We start from the raw sequence: 27100 nt of genomic DNA on the forward strand, positions 1-27100 counted from the left end.
GTAGAGCTTCAGGCACAATTGAAAGTGGTTGGGTGTCCTGAAATGTATCCAGTGAAAAGCTGTTATTCCATGAAATGAACCTTTTTTAAAAAATAGAACCAAGTTGTTTGATGCCTGCAATTGTGCATTAACAAAAAGCTAGAGCTGTGAAGTGTTTCCATTCTCTACTCCTTGGTGTTTTATTTGATTTATGAGTCAGTCTTATGGATATATAACTGTGGCAGAATGCCCAAGTCATGCCTGTCCGTCATATGGAGCTCTAGGGCAGGAGCCTATGGCAGGACAGGAGGGGCGGAATCAGAAGAACAGTTGGAGACTGAGGGGGAGACATAGAGGAGGTTTTTGGGAGTATGTTAAGACAGAGATTGGAAAGTTGATGTGTGTTAGAGAATAGATAAGAGAGAAAAGTAATAGAAAATAGATAGACAGTCATAAGATATTGTTACAGTGGTTAATGTGAATGAATACAAACAAGCAAACGTGTAATCCTATCCAAGTTTAATGACTGAACAATAAAAGAACATCTATGACTTTACTGCTGTGATTTATCAATCTGACAATAAATAAACCTATTATATTTGACAGCCCGGATCTAAGAAACATATTTGGTACAGTGTGGATAAAGATCCACTGGTGGCAGCGTGTAAAGGGAGTAAATAGTACATCGTGTCTGAAGGTGGACCTGTGATTGAGGGAAAACAAACAGGGGACACTGGGGGAACGTGACAATAATCTATTGAAGAATCATGACTGGGAGGCCAGAGACTAGAGTGACAAGACCTTGGCAGTTATAATACTGTTAGCATGCTGTGCAGAAGTGGTAACACCGAAGTCATCTATCTAAATATTTTCATGATGATTAAAATTTGTCTTTATTTATTCTGGCACTACATAATTATTTTCCTCTAACCTTTTAGTCTTCTTCTCTGCTTCTGTGCTAGCTGCTTGTCAAATATTTTGCAGGGGTCTAACTTCATGGGAAGCCAAGAAGAAAAAGTTCAAAATGCCACAGACAGAACCAAAAACAGGCTCAAATCAAATTAAGCAGAGCATCCAGGACTCTGTATCATGAGACTCTTTTTGAATAGCTATAGTACCACTAGTTGGAACTGGGATGAAGGGGAACAAGAGTCCACTTTCCCTGCCCTTACTACTGATGACATTATATTCATATACTTGTATTTAATCTACTTATTAGTCACTCACTTACACTCTGCTATGGTACAAACAGGATAAAATCACGAAATGTACACAAATAAAATTTTATATAGCAGTACAAATCTCCTCCATTGTAATTTTCAGTGTGTTTTAAATAGGCAGCTTGCATGCAGCACAAATGTCCACAGGTCACTGCATCAGTCCATTATGTTTGAAGTAAGCCCATTGGAACCAACGGGATTTAAATGAGTCATGTACAGGAATTTTTCTGCTCAGCAGCCTTAGCTGGACTGGGGCAGTACTGCTTTAAAAATAGATCAGATATGTGTGGCTTTGGCAATACAAACTGTGGACCTTTTTATGAACTTTTATTGAAACAGATCATTCAGTTTTCTATAAAACACCAATAAGATGACATGAAAAAGAAAATAGATTTAGTGCTAAATCAGATGTTTTATTATATAATCCATAGGCATGTTTCTTTTTTTATAGCCAGATGTATTTTCAGATTTTCTGTGTGTGTGTGTGTGTGTGTGTGTGTGTGTGTGTGCGTGCCTGTGTGTGTGTGCACGTGCGCATGCACGCGTGTGTGTACATGTGTGTTTGCATGCATGTGTGTGTGTGTGTGTAATGTTGGCACAGGATAAGGGACATCTCTGTCTGTGATACATAGAGTGTATCTGTGGTATATGATTATAGAAATTTGATACCACTTTAATTGTCGTGCCTCCATTCTATGGAATCCTGGCATCTGTAAGATGGTGGTCTACTAAGAGTTCTCTGCAGAGAGGTCTAGTGTCCTCCCTTGAACTGTAGTGCTTGATAGGCATGTGTGGAAAATCCCTGACACAATACTAAATAAAAGCACACAAATATGGGGGATAACCCACTCTGTACCCTTTAGGAGAGTTTCCAACCTGCTTCTTGTCTGGTATTAGTTCTGCATTTCTGGATCACTGTAAAACCCAAATGAAACACAACAATGATTCTGCAGATTGGGAACTGCAAACATCTATAAACCTGCAGGGGCGGTGGGGCGACCTATGCATTGCCATCACTTCTGGGGATGTGGTTGACCTTAAATACTGAGTGCAGTATGCTGTATGGGGACATGCACTTTCTCAGATGTGAGATCCACTAACTTCTTAACATTACAGGGACCAAGGTCTAAGCTGTGCCTTTGCTATCTTTCCTTCCCAACTTTCTCCAGACCCTTAGCTTCTAAGGTCACTCAACTCTTATTCTGGAGTATGTGAAATCATGCACTTCACGATGGCATGCTGCAGTCATTTAATGATGTACCTGTTCATATGAGTGGCACACAACCAGCATCTTGTTAATTAGCTGGCATTAGACACGTGAGATTAAAATCCTGATGGGATTCTGGCCAATATTCCAGAATCTATGCAACAACATAACTCCCTCCCTCTGTCCTACAGCTTTCAAAAATGTCTAGCTGAGGGGATATGCAAGAGGCACACTATTACCTCAGTCTGAGCCTTCGCTCAGGCCCAGGAGCTTTTGAATTCCTCTCAACTATTCAGATTGTTGAGGTGGATGGAAAGTGAATCTTTAGGTGTATTACTGTGTTCTGGGTGTGATGAAAGGCTCTGTGCTCCACCTCCCACTTTCCCATCACTGAAGTTTTTTCTTTAATGTTAATTGTTGCACAGGGACTGTACCAGAATAGTAACATAACATTCAGTTAGGCTGAAAGAACAGTGGGATACATCCTGGCATTTGTTAGAATAAGACTCTTGCAAAAGCACAGTGATGGGAGACTTTGGAGCAGGGGGAGGAAAATGCTATCCCACATGCTTAATCCAGTCCCTGTCACCCTGCTCCCTCCAGAGTAAGACAAGTAGGAGGAAAATAGGATAAAGTTGGAGGACCTTTGCAGATAAGAACTCATCTAAGTCCCCATTTGATTTCTCCAACTGGAAAAATGAGAGGAAGTTGAATCACACTCAGAAGCCACTGCAAGAATACTGAGGAAGGACTCAGCCAGCAACAGCTTAGTGCTTTGAGAAGGTGAGCAGCGAGCAAAGTGCACCCAGTGCTTTGAGAATCAGCTGACTTCTGGCCTCAGGATTTAAATATTTCTCAAAATGCCAACACTCTTGGCTTCCTTTCTGCCTCATCTTTTCTTTGCCAAGGTGGTGAACAGGGAGGGCCAAAGTCACGTCTCAGCCCAAGAGCCTGCTGGAAGGTCAGTCAAAGTATCAGCTTTATTCAACCAGCCAGTGGTTCTAGGATTTGTGGCTATGGGTTTGACTTACTATCTCAAATCACTTCCCCACCTTTGGTTAAAAAATACATTAAAATGAAAACCTGGTTGGACAGCAAAAGCTCATGACTGATATTGTAATACAAGGGATATGCCATTGGAAAAAATCAGATGTGTCTGAAGAAAATGTGTTTTGATTCATGACATTTAAACATTGTTTATTTTTAAAGATATTATTTGTGATTTTTTTATGCTTATGTTACTTTGGTGTAAACTGCCCAGAATTGTGCCCAGCATTAATTGGTACAGTATACGTGTGTGTGTGTGTGTGTGTGTGTGTGTGTGTGTGTGTGTGTGTGTGTGTGTGTGTGTGCGCGCACGTGTGTGCGTGTGTGTGCGTGAGAGAGAGAGAGAGAGAGAGAGAGAGACAGACAGACAGACAGAGAGAGAGAGAGAGAGAGAGAGAAGTGCTAGTCTTTAAGGAATTTTGTCCTTTGCTTCCCCCATATTCTTTTTGTTTTTTTCCTTTTATTTTGTCAACAAATTTAAAAAGTACAGTACATGCCAGTAAGGATGCATTGAATATAGTGTCCAGTTTGGCCCTCAAAAGCCCAGCTGTATATCATTCTAAAAATATCTGCCATTTGTGGAGCTATTTTCCTTTTGTGTTTTCTTTCCAATTTTTACAGGATATCAGTGGCCAAGAGAGTTTGTTTGCCTTGTGTAAATACATTTGGTGATAATATCGTCTGGAGAGATTTGAAATAAAAGAAGAGTAATTTTGGTTACATTAGCATGACAAGCTACGACAATATAGTTAAATGGGTGCAGCAGAATCAGGATGACTGTAATGTTTCTTTTATTGTCAATGTCATTACCATTATTATCTAGTACAGTAGTTGAAAGCTGTGATCCTGAACTCACTGACTAGGAAGTAAGTCCCATTCAACTTATATTTGATGATTTACAGCTGAATTGTGTAAAACTGCCAGTTTAGGATTGCCAAAGCCTAGTTTCTAAATTTTAACAGTTAATCACCCAAGGAACCTGCTAATTCTCAAAATAAATTTCTGTTTGATCTGCTAGCAATCTAATACCAAAATTTCAAACAATGATCTCATTGATTTTGATCAGTGCTTATGCTGAATATTTTTCTTGCCTTACAGTCCACCATTTCATTCAAGCTTATTAGTCTTCCCTCTTCTGTGTGCAAGTCATTAACGGTGCCTCTTGGGAAAGAGAGTGACACTGAGAGAGATGGAGATGTCTAGGCTCTGGTAGCACAGCCATCTTATTTCTGTGTTGATTTAATTTTTTTTATTAAAGTCAAACAAAAATTTGAACACATACATAAATAAAACAGGCTAGTTGCTCCACTGTCATAGTATTTTCTCTCCAGCTATATTGTAAAATAAATTAAAAAATGCTACTGGTGAACGGATTTAGAATTCCTTTTCAGGACTGTTTCTTTTCCCATACACAATTTAACAAGATTCTAATCTTGAGCAAAAATATGGACTACAGCAGTGGTTCTTAACGTGGGCAATAATGCCCCCCAGGGGCGATTTCATTTTTCAGGGGGGCGGTAGAACGAAAAGGGCGGTGTGGGGGCGAAAGAACAGAAGGGGGCGGTAAGGGGGTGCTGGAGTGAGCCAAACCTGTGAAGGCGACTGCAGCCGCAGTGCTGGCAGTAGATCCGGTGCTGCTGCTGCTGCTGCCAGATGTTCCAGCTCTTTCTACCTGCCACGTCTCGCCTTTTTCCTTCAGGGCAGCACTGAGTGTGGATCGGGTGGAAGGAAAGGGTCTCTTGGGTCCTCATCCTTGCCCCGTGAAGCACTGCCTTGCACCCGGGTGGGGAGGGAGACTAGGTAGGTAGGTAGGTAGGTAGGTAGGTAGGTAGGTAGGTAGGTAGGTAGGTAGGTAGGTAGGTAGGTAGGTAGGTAGGTAGGTAGGTAGGTAGGTAGGTAGGTAAGATATCATCACCTCAGGGAGGGGGGCGATGATAACTTCCTCAATGGCTCAAGGGGGCGTTTCTTTCAAAAAGGTTAAGAACCACTGGACTACAGTATTGGCCAGTTCATAGATGGCAGTTGTGCCTTATAAAACGAAATATAATTAATAAGGAAATATCAGATATGTGTTGGAATAATTGTGGCTGAAAAGGATCATTGTGGATTTTCCGTTCCAAGGTCAAATCACTCTGGCATAAAGTAAAAGATTGGGTGAGCAAGTTAATAACGCAAAAGATAGTCCCTAATGAAACCTTGCTATTGTTCTCATTATTCACTAGGGAGAATGGTAATGTATCTGATGAGTTGGTGGCCATTCTTGTAGGGGCTTTGAGAATGGAAACTGCTTACCTAGAGTACTGGTGTGCTCCCTTTTAAGTCTGATAGATTTCAAGGGTTAATGGTCTATAGGAATAGGTTGTATTGGTCATAAAGATAAATTTATTATTGTGCCTTTGATTGTATCAGTTATTGGGCAATGGATCTTTGCATCATAATCCTCTTTATTGTCCCTTCCACGAGGTCAATAAAGGGGGGGGGGGTCTCCTCTGCTCCATTTTATGGCCAGCACTACTGCCCAACAGAGTTTCAATATACCATCAGAGGAATCCAGTCGACTGAAAGAATGGCAACTTTTTCAGCCCTGCTGGGCTTATATGAGTCAGGGTGGACTGTGGTGATGGGTTAGAATCCTCATAGAATCATCATAGCACGATTGGAAGGGACCTTTGGAGGTCTTCTAGTCCAACCCCCTGCCCAAGGCAGGATGCCTCATACCATCCCGGTTCCTTCCTCCCTTCGTTCCTTACTTCCATGTTTCTCTTTTTTGCCTTATTATTAGTGACATTTTTCCTTGTGTTTATTTTGTCTCCCAAGGCTGCTATAGTTTTCCACCTTTCCCTGTTCCAGGCTTTTGTTTGAAAAAAAAAAATTGAAGATTTTATATGTTCTGGATTGAAAATCCCCAGTGATCTACTTTCAGTACACACAATACACACTCCAAATGTCCCATTTTAATCTTTACCCCCAAAAAACGGTTCAGCCAAATTGGCAAAAAGCTTTGCTACCCTCCAAGGTGAACATGGAGAGTTGCAGTATCCTATGACCCTAGATCAGTGATGGTGAACGTTTCTGAGCCTGAGTGCCCAAACTGCAACACAAAACCAACTTCTTTATTTCAAAGTGCCAGCACTGCAATTAAACCTGAATATACTGTGATTTTAGGTTAGAAAAAACAACTTGTACAGTTGTCTGAACTAATTATCATCTTTTGTCTTAAAAGAAAAACACAATAACGGAGCTTTCAACGATACAAACATTTTTATTGGGGAAAAAAATCAACTCTAGTAAGTTAAAAATTTATTAAAGTAATACATTGTACATATAGCCTGAAGCCTGGTAATTTATACAAACTTTTACAATAATTATGTATGTGTATTTTTTGATAAGGGATACTTTATTTATTTTTTATTCATTTAATTTATATGCCGCCCACTCTACCCAGAGGTGTAATATGATTATATGCCACACTAAGTTTTAATATGATTATATGCCAGACTAAAATTGTATGGGGCAGGCCTTACTCTGGGTCCTTTATCCTTCTTCTACAGGTGGTAGATTAGTAAAAGTAAAAGTTAACCTGTGTTAGGATGAGCAAGATAAACAAGAAAACTAAACTTCCTTAACATGTGTTAAGTAACTCCTAAATTAGTGTCTTGGACTACAAACACTGCATTAGGTGAAAGTTTGCATTTGGCATGCTTTTGCACAATTAATGTAATTTTTGCTGTTGTATGCATGCTGATAATTTGTCAAACCTTGGCTCATACTCCATTAGTTTGAGAGCAACACATGTAGCTCTCAGTTCATCTGTTAGTTTGTTTCTTGTATCAGATTTGATATAATTCAAAGCTGAAAACAGCTGCTCACAAGCATAAGATGACCCAAACAAAGTAAGAAGAGCGATCCCAAGGGCTTCCATTGACTTAAACTTGACTGAAAGCCCGAGTCAACCTTGGGCTGGCTACTTGAATCCTTTGGGATTGAACTCAGGTTGGGAGCAAAGTCTTCACTGTGGTACTGCAGTTTAACTACTGTACCCCTGGCCCACTTGAGATCGTCCAGTCCTGCTCCAAAATGTCTGCTTAAGAACAAGGTCACGTTTAAAAACAACTCTGTTTCTTTCCCTTTTATCTTTCTGTTTTGTTCAATTTACCCCCCAATTATCTGTGTGCATTTGTTCTCCTGAGGGATGATGCTTATATTTTCCTCACCGCAGTTCTTTTTTGACACTTCTATTCTTCCTTCCTAAGAAGGGCTTTGCTTCTTAGTGGGTCCATATTTTTCATCTTCCCAGTGGATTATAATTTAAGTGGTGCCTCGCTTTCTCTGTGGTAATGTATTTATCTTCACTCCTGGTAGTAGTTAAATAATACTGGAGAACATGCTTTGCCTAAATATCCTGCAGAATTTATTATACTTGATCAGCCTAGAATAGCTGCATTTGATCACAGCTCAGGAAGTTACTCTTTTTGAACCAGAATTCTCATAACATCTGGACAACCGTAGCTGACGACAATGTTGGCTGGGGAGTCTGGGAATTGTAGTCAAAAGAAATTACTTTCCCAAGCTCTGAATCTGACTCAGGACCCATGCAGACTGAATCAACCTTGAGCCGGCTACCTGGGATTGAACCACAGGTCGTAAGCACAGCTGCACCACGAGGCTCTTGGTAGTGTAAAAGCCCTTGTGGCTTTAGATGGGATAGTATTGGATAAATATGAGGAGGTGATAAAAGCAGATTTCTTAAGAAAGTTAGACTTCCCCAACTGGCCAATATGGTCATGTAATTCTATATCCCAGACACTTAACTTCACCACCTTGATAAAACATTCATTTTTGCACTGCCTGTGCAAGAGCATTAATTAAATGGCAACAGCTATTGGGCCGTAATCCTAGATATATTCTCTAGAGGTTTTGTTGGCCCTAGTGGGACTTTCTTCTGTGTAAATATGCTAGTGATCATGCCACTTATACCATGGGAATGAGGTCACGTAACATTTTGTAGGTGAAGACCAAAAAGGATGTGTTGGTAGTGTGCAGTACCATATTTAGGCAGCTGGAAGATTTCGCTAACCTTCCTGGCGTATTACTTTTTTTAGACAACCTCACAGCTACACATGGGCTTAAGGCACAGAAGGGACAACAGTGAGAGCTATTTGTTTCTTCAGCTGGCCTGGTCTGAACAAAAAGTCCAGATAGAGAGAATGGTGGGAGGAGAAGGAAAGGCTGAACAAAAACTGGGGGCGAGGGAAGGACTGCTGATAAAGGGGGGGGAGGGATAGAACAAGCTGGGAGGCTTTTGGCAGACATGGAGCTTGTTACAATATATTTACTTCTTTCTGGATAAACAAATCTTTAAAATCCACACATTGAGTGTTCTGATGTTTGATTTTAATATTTCTGTTAAAGAATAGTTAACATTCAGTCAGGAGGTATTATCTGTGTAAAACACAGGAATGAAAATCCGTCCCTTTCCTTCTGGGAATATGGTGGATGACAACCCTTGCTGCTCTCTTAGCACTCACATCATACACCCAGCAACATGATTTCCTGTAGGTTGAATGAATGTCACCTCCCACTGGAAATGGAAACAGGGTACTTTCTTTTTAAGTCAGCTCACTTGCTTGGCTGGGATTTTTAAGACGACAGAGTGGAGCTCTTTGCATGAAATATTTATGTCACTTTAGAAGGAACATCATCAGTAACATTTCACTTTAGAGTTCATTTTTTAAAAGCCAGTTTTTAACAACATGAAATGTGTTTTTGGCAGTAAGGATTAAAAATTATAAGGTATTCCTCTTTCTTTCAGTGATAATTCTAGTGTACAAACAAATCAATATTACTTCCTCCTTTTCCTCCCACCTGAAGTAGAATGCAGGTAACATACAACAGTTATATACATTGGGTTGGATCCACCAAATGTTAGTTTTGCATGAGTCAAATTAAGATAGATATGATTATGATTAGTGATTAACCTTTCAACTCCCAAGAAGATCTGATTAAACAGATATAAGGGAAGTGGCTTTTCTTTTAGTCATTGAAAATATGGAATAGAATTCAATTCTACAGACATGTCAGTAGCAAAAGCATGTCTTGAGTGTGGATGTGCCCTGGCATCAACATCTGGATTTGGAATCTGGATATAGAATTTGGAATTGCAGCCCTTTGGAATTCAGAGTTTTAAAAGATTCTGAATTTTTGCACATCTAGAAATTCATTATGGTCTGTATGAATACTACATAGTAATAATTTCCCCCCTTTTAAAAACTCAAACAGACAAAACATTTTAAAACATTTCCCTGTCTCCTCTGCCACCTTCCCAATGATTGTGCTGAACAAAAAAGGTGTGCAGCAACAGCCAGCAGTGCCGAGGTATTATGAAATGACTGCAGTGGGCAAACTGATAGAACCCTGAACAGTGGGCGTACCAGCAGAAAATGCCAGCAGCATTGGGGAAGCAGAGGACAGGTTGCAATGGGGGGTGGGCAAATACTATGGGCAACATGGCAGGCAGATTGGAGCAGCAGATAGATAGCCTGTGGTGGATGGGAATTGTGCCAACAGCATGGGGCACAACACTGATGAGCGTGTGAGAACAGTCTTTAGCAGTTGGAAAAATGAAAGAGGGAGAATGAGGGGGCAGTGGACTGAAACATGGCATGCTGAATACTGTGAGTAGAGCACTTAAAGGGGACATAAGTAAACCCAGCTGTGGCAGGTTTTTAAGGAAAAGAAGTTCCTCTACAGATCCAGATTCCATATGTGAGTGGTGCAAACTGACAGTGTCCCCTGTCTGAGGGAATGCTCTCTCACTGGGCATACTAGTTGGTGAGCAGTCCCACTGCCAGTTTGGCCAGACCTCCCCAAACAGACTCCTTCTCAGACCGGTAAGATTGGGATTGCTCTCTTTTGGCTTGCAGGGCTCTTGGGTGTATACCTCTATCTCTGCCTCTGCCGTGTCCATCCTCTCCGGAGGATGGGCCCCTGTCATGTTTCTCAAGACTGTATCCCAGAAAGCTTGCCCTGTGGTTGTAAGGTTAAGGGACGTTGACTCTAGGATACAACTGCTAGTACTGCCGTTTGGGGTGCTGTGAATATTTCTAGTTTCTTGCTGCTCTGTGTGACCCCTCATGGCTAGTCAGACCTTCTTTACTAGCTACCGCTGCATGTGATGGAAAGTTGGCTTGCATTATCCCCCCTTCCTGATACTTAATATCCATTGCCTGCTGTTTAAGCAGGTGAAAAGTGGAGTGTGCAGTGGCAATCCCAATTTTTCTTGCCTTCGCTGCAACAGTTCACTATCCTGGACACTGTGGAGAAAATGTCCTGCCACCTTTCTGGCTCACTCAGTTATATTAAGTATACATGTGCCTTCTATATCCTGCAAAGCATCCTGAACTCCTCGGTTAAGATGCTATTCCAAGACTATGCTCACCCACATATACTGCATCCCCTTTTTTTCTTCCCAAGTACAGTGCTGCCACAGTGTTTGCCCCCTTGTCTGTGACAAGCAGACCTTGTCTTTCTATAGCTAGACTCCAAAGCTGCAGCATGTCCCTCAGAGACTCTTGAATGTTGTGAGCTGTGTGGCTACCCTCCATCAAAGCCACATTCAACAGGGCCCATCTGTATTTTGCCTTTGTGTGTTGCCCTATGCCTGATGCCTCCACTTCCCACCAGTGTTCTGTTAGAGACAGACAGACGTGTTTTGCACCCTGACTGCTCCAGACAGCACTTGTAAAATGGACCACCCTGTCCTTGTTTACCTGGCTGGGGCAAAGTAGAATTGGTTGGAGGAAGGGGTTATAATAGCAGTTGTATGCTGTCTTTTTTTCTCTCCCTCCCCCTCATCTCTCAGTAGAAGCTGCTGAAGCATTCTTGAAGCCTTTCCCAAGTGCCTACTTCTACTACACCCACATTTCATACTGCCTGCAGACTTTACGCAACACACACACACACACCACAAGCTCCAATGAAAACCACACTTGCACATACAGGCACAAAGTCTATTAGTTTAATGTAGCTGTTTGTATAGAACAAAATCTTATTTCCCTGTTTGATATATCCCAAGTGGGTCTAAACCTAATATAGTTCCCTGTTGATTTATAACATATTAATATATGAATCTACAAATCCTAAATCTTATTCCCAACTATAATAAGTAAACAATATACTGTGAGATGTAGAAAATGTAAAGATAAGTTGAGGGTTCAGAAAAGGACACAGAGCATATCCTAGGAGCATATGCTTAGGGGATTTATAAGCAGCTGTGTCCAACTTTCAATTAGAAAGAACTCAAGTGAAAAAATACTTTGTGGGGTCTTTCCCTTCTTTTAGATTTCATTGATACAGATATCATTCACATGTTTTGCACTCACCCCAGCCTACCTCCCCTGGGAAACCCATGGCAACCCCAATCAGAAGACACCCTGCTTCCCTTGGTGTCAGAATGTCTTTACATTTCATTTCTTAAGAAATCTTTCCAGGATGGTTGAGAAATAGGTTTCATGTTCATTTCTTTCTCTAGAAAGCAGAAACCTAGCCTTCTGCTTTCTAATCTATAAGAGTAAATTATTATTACAGATATTCAGAACTATCAAATTCAGATTCAGATATATTCAGAACTAGAGATGAGCACAAATCATGATTCTGCAGTTCAGCATGGCGCAATGGTCTGGATGCATTGCTTTTCCATGGGCACTTTGGATTCTCAGCCCTGCCTCCTCCGGTGGGTGCCCACTCAGAGGCAGTGCCTGGAGGAGGTGGGGCTAGGAAGCCACTATGGTACAGTGAAAGCGCACTAAAATTGCATTTTCAATTAGGTTTTCAACAAGGCTGAATATAAAAAGCAGTGTCACCTTGGGGAGGAAATTAAGAAATGTTTCGAATAGCTACTGAAAAGAAGCCACAACTCCTGTGTTAAAAAGATGGGTTATATTCAAGCAGAGCAATTACCCTTCAGTTTGGGGTGAGTCCTCTCCACTGGAGATGGGCACAAATCTCTGTTCAGAGGTTCATACTGGTTCATAAGTTTGGCACCAGAGGTGCCACACATTCCCTTCCCACACCTCCCCAGCTGGATTATCTCACTCACCAGCCAGCGTACACTCCTCTCCTCATCCTCTTTGGCTGTTCAGCCAGTCTCCGGCAGGAGCATGGGCTTCCCTTCCCCACTTCCTTACCTGATAGCCCACTCAAACAAGGCAGCAGGACAAGCAAGCCTGTGCTCCTGCCAGTGACTGGCTGAAGAGCTGAAATAGAGGAGGAGAGGAGTGTGATGCAGCTGGTAAGTGGCCAGGGAGGTGGGGATAGGAATGTGCAACACCTGTGGTGCCATGTGTACGAACCGGCACAAACCTCCAAACCAATGTTCATGCCCATTTCTACTTTCCACTCAGTCCACAAGCTACCCATCGACAAGATACATTGGTTGAAATCCTGTTGGATGGATTCTGCCTATATAATGGGAATGATGCAGTTGTCAACAGTTCATTGTCACTGATTAAAGACTTGTTTTTTCAACTTTAGGGTACATGTGACTTAGTCTCATTGTATGCAAGCCATGCACACCTCCCCCCAAAAAGTCTTTAATCAGCAACAGTCTGCCACTCGTGATGATTTTATTCCCATATTTGGCCACATAATTTTACAACATTTTAATGTAACTGCATAATTATAATTTGACAAACAATTTATTGCAGATTTATACTTACCAAGGTAGCAGAAATGAATGAATGCAGATGTGGTAGTATAGGATTACTAAGAAGGAGGAGCATGGATAAATCATTTTTGTCAACTTTAGTATTATCTGCCAGTCACAAAATAAGCTGTTCATACTAACACATGTAAAGCAAATATAAATATGACCTGGCACTGGAATTTTTATAGATTTAGTCAGCAAGGGAGGTAAGAAAAACAATCTGAAGTATGGAGCTTCTGATAGAAATTAGATGGAAGTGCATGATGAAATCATGATAGAGGAGACATTTTAGAAACATCTGATCTTGAAGGCTGGCTGATGGCCAGGAATTACATATCACCTGCATAATTTTCTTCTGTCTGCTCTATAATCTGAATCTGCTTTGGTAAATTAAAAAGAACCCATTATTGTCAGTTCAGCATAGCCACCTGCTTGGCACAGATTGTGTATCACAGAAGACTATAGCTTCACTTGAAGAGCTACACTTAGAAGGACTTCAGTGTCAGTTACTAAAAATGGTTAGGAAACACAGCATATGGTGCCATAAATTATAGACTCTGGCATCATGAATATTAAATTCATTTCCAATTCTTTTACTACTTCCTTCCACTCTTTCATATGGTAACTAAGCAATAAATCTTTGGTTTATTATGTATGACCTCATTTACAGCATACTTACAGACAGTGCCCTCTGTTATTCTTGTCGCCAGTTCTTGAAATGTCTCTTATAGCTCTGTGGTTTGAAGAACTTCAGCACGTATTGACCTTTCATGGTTGAGCCAGATTCATCAACCATTTGCCACACAACAGTCCCTCTACCCCCCTCAAAATGTTATACAGAAGTGTGGTGGATTGTGGACTGTGTTGAGGGAAAGTTACACCCCACTCCATCTCACCTCAATCATCCAGAACAGCTTCTGTGAACCATGCAGGACAGATCCTGGATCCAACTTCTCCCATCTGTATTACAGAGTGTGTACTCATTAAACCACCTGTCTCCCCTTATGACATAACCCTTTTCTGCTTTCTACTGACATATATATTCTATCAAATGAGGATGTGAATTCAGCTGAGAACCTTCAATGCCTCTTTTTGAAATGGTATACGTTTAAACTACAATCTTTTATTTCAATAAAACTTGGCACACACACACAAAAAAAACCCTATTCACATTTCTCTGAAGGCACTGTGGTGAAGTAGATAGTATTTTGTTATTGAACATAATGGATTCACGTTGAAATTACTCTAGTATTATATCAGTGTTGTTACCATATCATTATCACTCAATTTGCAATGTCTTTAATGCTTGCCCTACTGTATTGCGTAGGGAAAGAATATTGTTAAGATTTTTAAGGTATTTGGGGCAAATTCCAAATGGAGCAAAGATCACTAACATCAGCTGGCTGTATCTAGACTAAGTCACACTTTGTTGTTATGTGCCACCAAGTCAGAACCAACATATAGTGACCCTAAGAAAGATTTTGAGTAAGATATTTAAGGAATTGTCTTTCTGTTTCCACACTCAGTGAGTTTCCATGGCTGAGCAGGGATTTGACCCCAGGCCTCCTAAGTCCTAGTCCATTACTTTATCCACTACACCACACCTAGGTATCAAGTCACACTTTAGTTTATTTGATATCAGTGGCCAAAATACTATAGCACTACAGTAGACTGATTGAATCAAGGGGTTTTGAAGAGTTAAATCTTGATATGTTCAATTGATTCAAATGGGCCTACTCTAATCATGATTTAGGACTTAACTACATGTTGTAGTACATGTTTTTGCATTAGGTTTAGAAATCAATATAAAAATATCAATCTATGATGAACACCTAGGCACATATTGTTTGGGCTTGAAAGCATGGTGTGTGTTTTGAACTGGAAAGCATTTTTATAAGCACCCGGGGGGGGGTTATTCTGAATTTATTCGGATTGTGATTTTTTAAAATTGTTTTGGCATGTGTGAATTCCTGTGTCAGAATATGTGTCTGCAAGATTTGTCAGGGATGGGATGCCAGGACTCAGTACTGTATACTCTGGAGTCTGAACTCTTCTCTTTCTTTTTCTATCCATTTCTATCTTACTGCTGTATCAATCTATCACTATGCCACTTCAGAACTGCCAGAGGGAAACTTGATCTCAGCCCACACAGTGGGGAAAGGGGGGGGGAAACCTCCTTGGGGCTCAAATTCAGCCGAGCTCTCATGGAAGGTGGAACAAGCCCACAAAGAGCTGTCTTCTTTATGTGAAAGTGAACTGGGAAAGAACAAAAAAGGAAAGACAGCATGAGAATGCTGCAGCTGCTCCCTCCACAATTACCTGGTTAAATAATCCTGCAACTCATCCATTTTTGTGGGGGGGGGGAGGTTGTCTTTATTTTTTTGAAGGGGGGTGTTCTTCACTCCCCTGTCGCCTATCCCAGTCCCACTCTCCCTCATTTCTGCTGAGGGAGCTGAGCACCTACACTTGTAAATGCAACATTTTTAAAGCCGTGTAGTCTCCTGGACCAATATACCAGATAGTTTACAACCGGAATGAAAAATGATCCAAGAAGACTCATACACTGACACAAATACCAAATGATTTTAAATCGGTTTCAAAAACCTTGAACAGCTTGAACAGTGTAGCTGCACCCTTACTTTGTTACAGTTATTTGCAATTAGAGTAGAACAATTTGAATCAATAGAACATCTGGAGGAGTTGACTCACTAAATCCACATTGATCAGTGGCCTACTCAAGTACAATTTACTATGCTATGTAACAGAATTTTAGCTAGTGAGTCCTAAGTTAATCACAAATAACTTGTTGTATTTATTTTAAAGAGACTAAAGCAATGGTTCTCAACCTTGGCCCCCCAGATGTTCTTGGACTAAAACTCCCAGAAGATTTCACCAGTAGCCATACTGGCCAGGATTAATCCGAATTGTAGTCCAATATCTGGGGACCCAAAAGCATGGCTAACCCAGCCTTTTCTACTTCTGGAAAGCTGTAATAACATTTTCTAAGAATGCCAGTAAAAATCATGTACAATTCAAATGTAAAACTATAGAGTATTCTGCATTTCCTACCTAAACTGGCCTCCCATTAAAGAGTTAAATCCTTAAATGATTTATACATTTATTTTTTAGATATTATAGAAATCCTGTAAACTTCACATATTAAGCCGTCAGACAACTTTTGCAATAAGGTGTTAATCAAAGACAAGACAACTTTTATCACCCTCCATAAAAATAATAAATGTCAGGCACATACATTCACTGGATATATCAAACTGATTATATCTAAGGTCTAACTGTTACCGAGAGGTGAACAGTCACATTTATTCTTCTCCAAAATTATCCTGGGTGAACAGCATTCATATATCTCAGTCGCTTCATTTATAGAACTACAGTGCATTTTTTTTACAGTTCTTGAAATGATTGAATGATTACAGTTTTTTTCATTTAAGCATTTATTTTGATATATCAGGCATCTTCACCTTGATCATAAAAAAAGAGAGCATTTGTTTCCTAAGAAATCATAGGAAACTGCTGAGCTAGACCGGGCAGATCTTGGCACGCAGGTTCGGCACAGTCTTGTGTGGGGACTAACAGAGGTGTCATATTTACAGATATGTTCCTATAAAGGGTTTCCTGCCAAGTCTGTTGACGACAGAAGGTCTGTGTGTGTTAGGCCTGGAAAGAAAAATCCTGGGGATGAGAGAAGGCATCTTCAAGTAGATGAACTTTGTACTTCTTTGTGGCTCGGCAATATATCCTGTTTACATTTTCAAGTGATACACACAGGAGATACTCTCAGAGAAGCAGCTGTGACCTTTTGCAAGCCTAGAGATTTGACGTTGGAAAGTCTGTACAATTCCAGAGCCAGTCCAGAGTGCAAGGTAGAGTCTCATTGAGCAGGAGGAAAAAGGAAACTTTTTTTCCCAGGAAGAAAAATGGTGGCTGCAAACTTATTTAATTATGGGTTATTCAGACAGTGAAAGTGACTCTGAGGAAAGGGGTTACCTGTCTGGAAGTAGTGATGAAGATTACAGTCTGGAAGCTGAACAAATCTCCGAGTCAGTGTTCACCAAATTCTCTTATGCTGAAGTTTGGGATTTTGGCATGATGATTGTCTCTAATGTAGCATTCAGATTATTTTATTAATAAAAAAGGTTTATTAATAATTTGCTGCATGTTTGGAAGTGGTGCAGTTTCTCACACCTTACCAATTTACATAAACTGGCATTAACCTAGATGTGGCAATTTTGACCTGGAGGTAAGAATGGGGGGAGATGTGATATAGTGTACTTAGGGTAATATTTCTGCTCTTTTATTTTTGTCATCTTTTAAAAGTGTGTCTTTAGTTTCTGAACTAAGCAGCACACTTTTAAACTATCAGTAAATACTATTATCTGGTAGTGTCCACTATGTGTGAAAGACTTAAAATACTATCTGATGGAGGGATATCTGTTGCAATGCAGTGTTTTAAAACATGAACATTTGTGTAGATTCTATCTTGTGCCTTCCTGCTTTATCATCTCATCAGTTTTGTTTAGGCACTATATATAATGATTTTAATAAGGGTGGGAAAGAAATAGCATTAAAGGTGCATATCTAATGAAATATGCGAACACATCATCCTACAGTGAGCTTTAGCAGGAACGGTTTGCTGGTACATTTTATTCATATGTGTTCCTTTCTAAAAAGCATTACTGCTAATATGATTGATAACAACATGCTGATTTAGTAGAGAGATAAATGCTCATCACAATGGTTTTCCAAACCACACCCCCAAGGAGAATCTAAAATGTAGGAAGCTGTGTTGATTCGTGTGTGTTGATTCGTGTGTGTGTGTGTGTGTGTGTGTGTGTGTGTGTGTGTGTGTGTGTGTGTGTGTGTGTGTGTGTGTGTGTGTGTGTGTGTGTGTGTGTGAATACATAGCACAATACTCAGTTTCTCAGGATCAGGTAACCATCACAGTGAGTCAGTAAAATGTATTGTTGGGGTGAGAATGCCTTTGTCTGAAATTCATATCATGTTCCTGATCCACCATAACAGTGATGTTGGGACGGCCATAGTCTGATCCTAGCCTTCTCACAGGTCATTATGAGTGTAAAGCATGGAAGGCAGGGATCTAAACACATTTCATTTCATTTCGTAAACACATACATGTACGCCAGACTCATCTGAAGAGTGGATTCCGAATATGTGGAAACATCTATATAACACTATATAGAGCACAGACTGACATTTATGGTAATGATATGGTGCATACTGGATTCTTTGTAACAGACTGCATAGCAATTATATTACTTTCTAGCATATTTTTAATGTAATGACCAGATACTTTTCTGTTCGTTTCTTCTGGTGTTCACATTTACCACCTGTAAGTCTTCTGTAAAGCTAATGGGTCTTAATTGCCCATGCAGGACCTGCCCTCCTCCAAGTGCTTTTCATCACAACACCAGTGATTAGTTTCCCCCCCCCCCAAATTGTTTCCTTGATGCTCCTAAAGATGCAGCCAAACTCAGAAGAATGAGAAGGCCTAAATGTAGTTGCAGATGAAGTTGTCATCTGTACTGATCAGAAACTTCTCTCACACTTTGACTCTGCAAACCTATTGTGCAGGTGGTGAGTGGCACAAGGTCAGCATGAACAACCCTTGGCTTTCCAGATGTGGGTGGCTTCCTATCATCCTTCACTGTTGATCAGGCTAGCAGGGAGGGCTGCAGTTCAACCAACATGCACATTATGTTAATAGAAATAGATTTTTAATAAGGAGAGCAGCAATGCACCACCCCAAAAACAGATATGAATCCCAAAGAAAGAAGACACAAAATAAAGGTGTGCATAAAATCTATGTATGCTGACTTGTAGTTTTAGTTCAGGATGTATTTGCTGCATTCACAGAAATGATGTGATGATTATGTTGTTGTTGTTATTGTGTTATTATATTAGCTAAATATTTGTGTTTTCTTATGTGACTTGTGGTGCTGAATTAGTTGTCTGTTTTCAGCACACTGAATTGCAAAATCACAGACACCAATAACCAGGATAAATGAATTAGTAAAAAGGTATATAAACGACTGAGCAACCTGTCTCATAGTAAAACTGCTTCTTATGTTTGTGCTGTTTTATAATCATTTCTAAAGAGCTGCATGTTTCTTCAAAAACATTTAAGTACATTATAGTAGAATAAATCCCAAAGTCATAATTGTCATTTGCTCAGCGCATCAGTGTGTTAACGTTCACATTGCAGAGACAACTGGCAGATTCTGTGTGTAAAATATATGTTGTTGTCTTTTCAGGGAAGATGTCAGGACAGCCAATGTTATTGCTGCTGAAGCTGTTACATGTCTTGTCATCGACAGAGAGTAAGTATGCCTCTTGTTTTCCTAGCATATGATACTGATAACTCAAACTGATGTTCATGGTAATTGAGCATTAGTAGCTGACATTTTCAAACCTTTCTACACTTAGGAGGAAAAAATAACATTACCAATCCTGTACGGAGACACCCCCCCCATTAAGTTATAAAATGCATTTGACAGTGACTCTGATTTGTGTGAAAATACACAACTCTATTAAGGATTCATCTTTACAATACAGGAGTCCAATTAGAGGATAGTATTCTCTTGGATCTGAAATGATCCCCATGTTTCATTTTTTTTATCTCTAACTGTTCAAATATTCTCTCCCCCCCCCCCCAATATCTCACTCCATGTTGTTCTGTCAGTTCTATGCCTTCTGGAGATGCAAACTAGAAAAAAAAAGGGAATGGCAAATACTGTAGTTACTTTTCTAATTGCTGCAACAATATGCGGCCATTCCATTATTGTGTTGCCAAATGGGAGTTTTCATATAGATTGCAATGTTTTGGATGTGCATTGCCCTCTATTTTACTTTGTTCGCACTCTAAATGACACCAACACTCTTTTGATGAAATCTTGAAATTAAAGCACATATGGAAGAATGGAGGGCAAAAACACTCATTCATGTACAATAATGCATAGAATTTAAAGTGGTAACAGTTATGGAAAGAAAGTTCCACATATTTTATAGTCTGCTGAATGAAATTATGTGTAACAAATGTAAACATCTCTATGAACAGCTCACAACATATATTTCACAATATATTGCTTGCACTGAAGTTTAATATTATAAAAAGTGGAAGCATTGGATGGGTTGCTTCTGTCTTTTCAATCAATAAAGTGTTTCCAAGAAAATATGCCATCTATTCAATTTGTGACTCACTGAAATTGCATTCGTATCCTCTATAAACAGATGAGGACATCAGGATTGTCATTAATAGCCTCTGTGACACATTTATTAGAAAGGTTTCCTGTTATGTAAAATAGCCGTTGTGTTGTATAAATCCATAGGGAACCAAAGAAAGTAATGAACCCAATTAGACACATTGGACAGGTATTCATAGAGGGAAACCAATCAAATAATTATTCATATTATATTTGAAAGATTCTGTGCAAATATTTTGCCTTGGAACTTAATCATAATTAAAACAAATGGGTGGAATTAGTTGAAAAATTAGTCTTTAATGTTTCAGTAATTCATTTATGATTCTAGGGGCAACAGTTTAATATGGTTTTTTTTTATACTGACAATGTCCTTGAAGTAGCAAAAGGGTGCAAATGGAACTTTAAACCTCTAAGACTTGAAGTTAATCCCTGTATGCCAGAGATTTCAACAAGGTTGTGCAGTTGGGTGCAACTACATTAATGCTATTTATAGTGGCATATGCACTGGTTGCATTGTGACCCTGGAGAGTTTGACTTTGTTGTCAGGATATCTGTTTTGAAATCACAGTTAGTTATATACATGAAGCTAACTGGAGAAACTTGTCACAGATTAGTGGAAACCTATTAAGCTTTGTAAAAAAAAAATGCTTAAAGCCTTTGTTAATAGCTTACACCAATACTTTCAAGATTGTACCTCACACAGTATTAGATCTTTATATCTGGGATGGAGCTTTACAGCCATTTATATCATAAAATCTGTGATCTCATATTTAAATATATTTTGTTGGTATCGGAGCTCCATTATGTGAACAAGAACCTCTCTGATTAATTTACAGAGTTTAGTACTATACAAACTGAGAACAGGGACAGATTTAAGGGGGGATTAGACCAAGTCATGAAGTTTGGCTCTGTCAATGCCTTTTACTCAGGATGGGCGGATCAGGCAGTAAGTTACTGAATCAAAGTTACTGAATCACAGTGACAAAAAGAGAGATGTATTTCCTTCTGACTGTGCTTGTGGACTTCCCAAAGGAATCTGATCAGCCACTTGTAAGGGTCAATGCTCTAATGCAGCCATTCTCAGCATCTTTTTTGGCTTTGTTGATAAACACAATATGAAAGAAATATAGGCCAAATAAGGATTATATAAATCACATAATAAGCCTTATTAGGTGGGACAGGAGCTCCTGTCCTCTGAAGATGCCGGCCATAGAGACTGGCGAAACGTTGGGAAGAAAAACCTCCAGAACACGGCCAAACAGCCCAAAAAACCCACAATGACCACTGTGATTTTATTTGTAATTGCTTAACTTATTTGCCAAAGTTTGATGCATAGATTGAAAATCTCACTTCCTCAATGACTTCTGCAAGATTTATTGCCTTGGATTCCAATCTTCAAGAGAAAGTGGGTTGAACAAATACATAAATAAGTATAAACTTTGAAAAATAGGATAGAATCCTATTGGAGGCAAAGACAAGTCTGGCATGAAATATAGGTGTGTGTTTAAACTTCAAGAATTTGAAGAGTAAAAAAATGGGGATTAAAAAATAATGATCTGAAACTGTATGTGTGTGATAGACAGGTTAATACTTAAAATAGCCTGACATAGGTCAGTTGGTATACTACACAGTAGCGGATCTGCCAGCTGTTCTGAACATCAGTTGTATGAACCTGTTGTTCCGGTTTCTTTTCAAAGCAAGAAGGCCTCGTTACTGCTGACAGAGTACCACAGAGAACCAGTGATACGAACTGAAACACAGGACTGAGAACAGCTTGTAGGCTTTAAAGAAATTTGTCAATGAAGTACTTCCAGCAATTCTTCCTTTGATCTACTAGTCAAGTGGGTGGAAGTGTTGCCGTCAGAAAGATGAACCCAAGAGACAGCTACAGTTCTTAAACATATAATGAAGGTGCATTTGAGAAAATTGTTGAATCAGACCATTTAGTTTAATCTTTGTCTTCTTGCAGTGGCCAGCTACGTGGATAATTCCAGGAGACAAACGGATTGACATTTATTTGTTATATTTATTTAAAACAGTGCTTCCCATCCTTCGGTCCACAGGCCTACAACTCCCAGAAAACCTGGCCTGAAAGCTTCTGGGAGTTTTAGTCTAAGAACATCTGGGGACCCAAGGCTGGGAACCACTGATTTAAAATATTTATACCCCTCTTTTCTCCTCAAGACTGGTGACAAATTACAACATTCAAATAAACGCTATTAGAAAGGGGAAATTACAATATTAAAAAAGAATTAAACAGATGTCAAATTAAAAACTGGTGGATAAAAATAGTTTAAAACTGTTCTAAAATGCATTTTAAAAACTCAGCAATCCCATTTTAAAGAGTCCCGAAGCAGGGAACCCATCATCGCATAGCGAACCCCCCCTTTTTTTGCGATCGCAGCCGAGCATCGCACAACGAAAACGCCCTTTTTTGCGATCGCAAAAACATCAACGTAAAGCGGATTCATAGTAGAGCGGGGTAATCGTCCAGTGGGGCAGGACTGTACATACATACATACATACATACATACATACATACATACATACATACATACATACATACATACATACATACATACATACATACATACATACATACATACATACATACATACATACATACATACATACATACATACATACATACATACATGTGCCTAGTAGTAAACCATGTTGTGCTCAATGAGACTAGTTCTCAGAAAAGTGATTATAGAATTGTAGCCTTGGTATATTTTAAATAGGTACCTAATCATGTAAATGAATTTCTAGGATTGCTTAGCATCTCAAAGCAAGATCCAGCATTAAGATTGACATTAACCTTAGAACTTATTTATTTATTTAATGCACTCATTTCACACGCTAGCAAGGTTATGCTCAAAATCCTACAAGGAAGGCTTCAGCAGTATGTGGACTGAGAATTCCCAGAAATACAAGCTGGATTTCGAAAGGGCTGAAGAGACCAAATTGCTAACATCCACTGGATTATGGAGAAAGCCAGAGAGTTCCAGAAGAACATCTACTTCTGATTCATTGACTATGCAAAAGCCTTTGACTGTGTGGACCACAGGAAACTATGGCAAGTTCTTAAAGAAATGGGAGTGCCTGACCACTTTATCTATCTCCCGAGAAATCTATATGTGGGACAGGATGCAACAGTTAGAACTGAATATGGAACAACCAATTGATTCAAAATTGGGAAAGGGGTACAACAAGGCTGTATATTGTCTCCCTGCTTATTTAACTTACATGCAGAATACATCATGTGAAAGGCAGGACTGGATGAATCCCAAATCGGAATTAGGATTTTCGGGAGAAATATCAACAACCTCAGATATGCAGATGATACCACTCTGATGGCAGAAAGTGAGGAGGAATTAAAGAACCTCTTAATGAGGGTGAAAGAGAAGAGTGCAAAAACTGGCCTTAAGCTCAACATCAAAAAAACTAAGATCATGACAACTGGTCCCATCATCTCCTGGTAAATAGAAGGGGAAGATATGGAGGCAAGTGACGATTTTACTTTCTTGGGCTCCATGATCACTGCAGATGGTGACAGCCGCCATGAAATTAAAAGACGCCTGCTTCTTGGGAGGAAAGTGATGTCAAACCTAGACAGCATCTTAAAAAGCAGAGACATTGCTTGCTGACAAAAGTCTGCATAGTCAAAGCTATGGTTTTTCCAGTAGCAATGTATGGAAGTGCGAGCTAGACCATAAAAAAGGCTGACCACCAAAGAATTGATGCTTTTGAATTGTGGTGCTGGAGGAGACTCTTGAGCATCCCCTGGACTGCAAGGAGGTCAAACGTATCCATTTAAACGAAATCAACACTGAGTGCTCACTGGAAGGACAGATCCTGAAGCTGAGGTTCCAATACTTTGGCCATTTCATGAGAAGACTCCCTGGAAAAGACCCTGATGTTGGGAAAGTGTGAAGGCAAGAGGAGAAGGGGACAACAGAGGGCGAGATGGTTGGACAGTGTCATCGAAGCTATCAACATGAATTTGACCAAACTCCAAAGAGGCAGTGGAAGACAGGAGGGCCTGATGTGCTCTGGTCCATGGAGTCACGAAGGGTTGGACCTGACTTAATGACTAAACACCAAAATTTATTTAATACATTTCTTTAATTACCAACTTTATTTAATAAATTAATACATGTTAATTAATTAATATGTGTTGTATAATGAATTAATAAACAAGCCCCGAGAATTCCAACCTTGGATTCCAGTCCCAGGAGTGGTCTAAATAAATAAATAAATAAATGAATAAATGAATGAATGAATGAATGAATGAATAAATAAATAAATAAATAAATGAATGAATGAATGAATAAATAAATAAATAAATAAATAAATAAATAAATAAATAAATAAATAAATAAATAAATAAATAAATAAATGGAGTACTGTATAACCTTTGAAAAAGAGATAGAATCTATTTGGAGGTAAAGACATGCCTAGTCTGGCATCAAAGGCCCACTTTCCTGGACCCTCCTCAACCAGCATTATCACATACTTATGGATAGGAAACTGCCTAATTCCACTTGACTATTGTGTGGTTGATGGCATAAGTGGGTGCTATTTTTCAAACACAGTCAAAATCATGGCATGACCTTTGGAGCAGATGTTACAGTATATTATGTCCTGTCAAATTAAAGGAAGCGCTTATCATTTTGTCAGCTAGCCTTATGTCTCTACAAGATATTCTCACTCAGTTTTATGGCTTCCTTATTCCATCTCATTTAAACAGTATGTGTCCTACTAATGTGACATTCTCTTCAGTGTAAACGCTTGATATCGAAACACCAAATTAATTTAATCTTTAAATACCACACATGTTTTATTTATGCAGTATGAATTTTGTCACAATTCTGAATGCAGATACTTCTAATTTTTATTCACTATATATACTCCCTTTCATCCCTTTCAAGATTTTTCTTTTTTGTTTCAGCGTTTTGAAGTTTTATGCTAGAATGGATGATTTTGGGATCTACCCACATTGCAAGTGACTCATTACCAATGTATTTGTATATTTTTCAGCTTTAAGCAATAGAAAGGTCCTAGTGCTATTTCAGATATCCTAGTGATAGCAACAGGTGGATTCCAGGAGGTTTTGGACTGAAACTCCCATCAGCCCTCTCTAACACAGGCAATGATGAAGAATGCTGGGTGGTCCAAAAATATTTGCAGAACCACACTGTGCCCATTGTGCTTTGTAACATGAAATGCCTGCTGAGTGGGGATGGCCAAATTCTCGAACTGTGGGCCGTTCTATTCACCAGACAGTGACCCAAATATCAATACAATGGTACCTCGACTTACAAACATCCCTGCTTACGAACTTTTCAATTTACGAACAGCTTTGGTCGCAACTTTGCTTCGACTTGCGAATGGAGCTTCCACTTACGAGCAAAAACAAGCAGGGACAAAAGGCAGGAAATTCAACTTTCTAACTGTAGGTGGTGACAAGGCTGCTTCTTTGTTCTGTAGCTCTTTCGGCAGTTATAGGGTGTGTCACAGTTGGAGGCTTGGGAGAGCCTCCTGCTTCGGAGTGATCCTGTGTGTGTGTGTCTGCAGGGAGGTAAGCTGCTGTTTTCTCCTTTAAAAAAACTGTTCTGAGTGGGGTTTGGTGGTTCTGCTTTGGAGTGAGTGTGGTGTGTGTCTGTAGGGAGGGTTTGTTTCTGTGCTCTGCTTAGGAGCGAGTGTGTGTGTGTCTGTATTTTGTGACATTTTTTTTCCTTCTTAAACCTCAGCAATGGAGGTGGCTCTGTTTGGTTTTTTTGAGGGTTTTTTTCTTAAAGCCTCAGCAACGGAGCATCTTCCGACTGGGCTTGCTATGGTCTTTTTATTTTTTTATTTTTTGGTTATTTTTTTCCTCTGGGCAGCAGAAGGGGAAGCCATGACTGCTGACCGGAGTGAGGGAAGCTCTGGAGGAGCAGGAGGGAGTGGGCGGGCAGGCAGACCAGCGCTTCCCGGCCGGGTCTCTGGCCCCGGCCCCATTCACTTCGGCCAGACTTTGTGGCTCCCTTTCTCTCCTGGGTTTGGTTTTGGTTTTTTGCAGCCCCAGCACATTCCTATGGGGCTTGCAGTGTTTTATTTTTTTATTTTTGGGGTATTTTTTTCTTCGGCCGGAACGGATTAATCGGTTTTCAGTGCATTCCTATGGGAAATGGTGCTTCGACTTATGAACGTTTCGAGTTACAGAAACTGTTCCAATACGGATTAAGTTCATAAGTCGAGGTATCACTGTAATGGTCACCTCAGTAATAAAGTGGATACTATTTAGCAGTAAGGATCCCAGAGTTGATGACAAATGGATGTGCTCTGAGAATGCTGGAGATTGTTGGAAATAATCATAGCTAAATCCTCATAAAGAGATTCAAAATATCACAAATGTTAAATATAATAACAGAAGAGAATTAAATTTTAAGCCAAATATTTGTGTCAAGGCAATACAAACTCTTTGAGGGAGTAAATCTATTACTTTTCTCAGAGCTGGTAAGGTTTGCAATACCACATCCTGGTTTGTCCAACAACTCATGTAAGAGACTTTTGTGACTAACTTGTATGGCTATGCATAACTGTGGAAAATCAGAGAAATAAGCTATTGATTTACAGTGGTGCCTTGCATTAAGACATTAATTCGTTCCAGCAAAATCACTGTAGAACGAAAACGTCGCAATACGAAAATAAAAAACCCATT

General features: G+C 39.7%; 1 protein-coding gene and 1 long non-coding RNA gene across 3 annotated transcripts in view; both read left to right on the forward strand.

The window, feature by feature from the left end:
• The window catches only part of PRKG1 (protein kinase cGMP-dependent 1), an 833788-nt gene that overhangs the window by 701209 nt on the left and 105479 nt on the right, over positions 1 to 27100 (forward strand). For both annotated transcript variants that reach the window (XM_072995266.2, XM_072995265.2), the window contains exon 8: positions 19447 to 19512. In XM_072995266.2, coding sequence (XP_072851367.1) covers positions 19447 to 19512 — 66 coding nt within the window. The remainder of the gene's footprint in view (positions 1 to 19446; positions 19513 to 27100) is intronic.
• On the forward strand, positions 5019 to 7626 carry LOC144588423 (uncharacterized). The gene is made up of 2 exons (XR_013543990.1): positions 5019 to 5253; positions 5290 to 7626. It is a non-coding gene; the product is annotated as an uncharacterized LOC144588423 (long non-coding RNA).

The sequence above is a fragment of the Pogona vitticeps genome, chromosome 3 (genome assembly GCF_051106095.1).
Source record: "Pogona vitticeps strain Pit_001003342236 chromosome 3, PviZW2.1, whole genome shotgun sequence".
Lineage (NCBI taxonomy): Eukaryota > Metazoa > Chordata > Lepidosauria > Squamata > Agamidae > Pogona > Pogona vitticeps.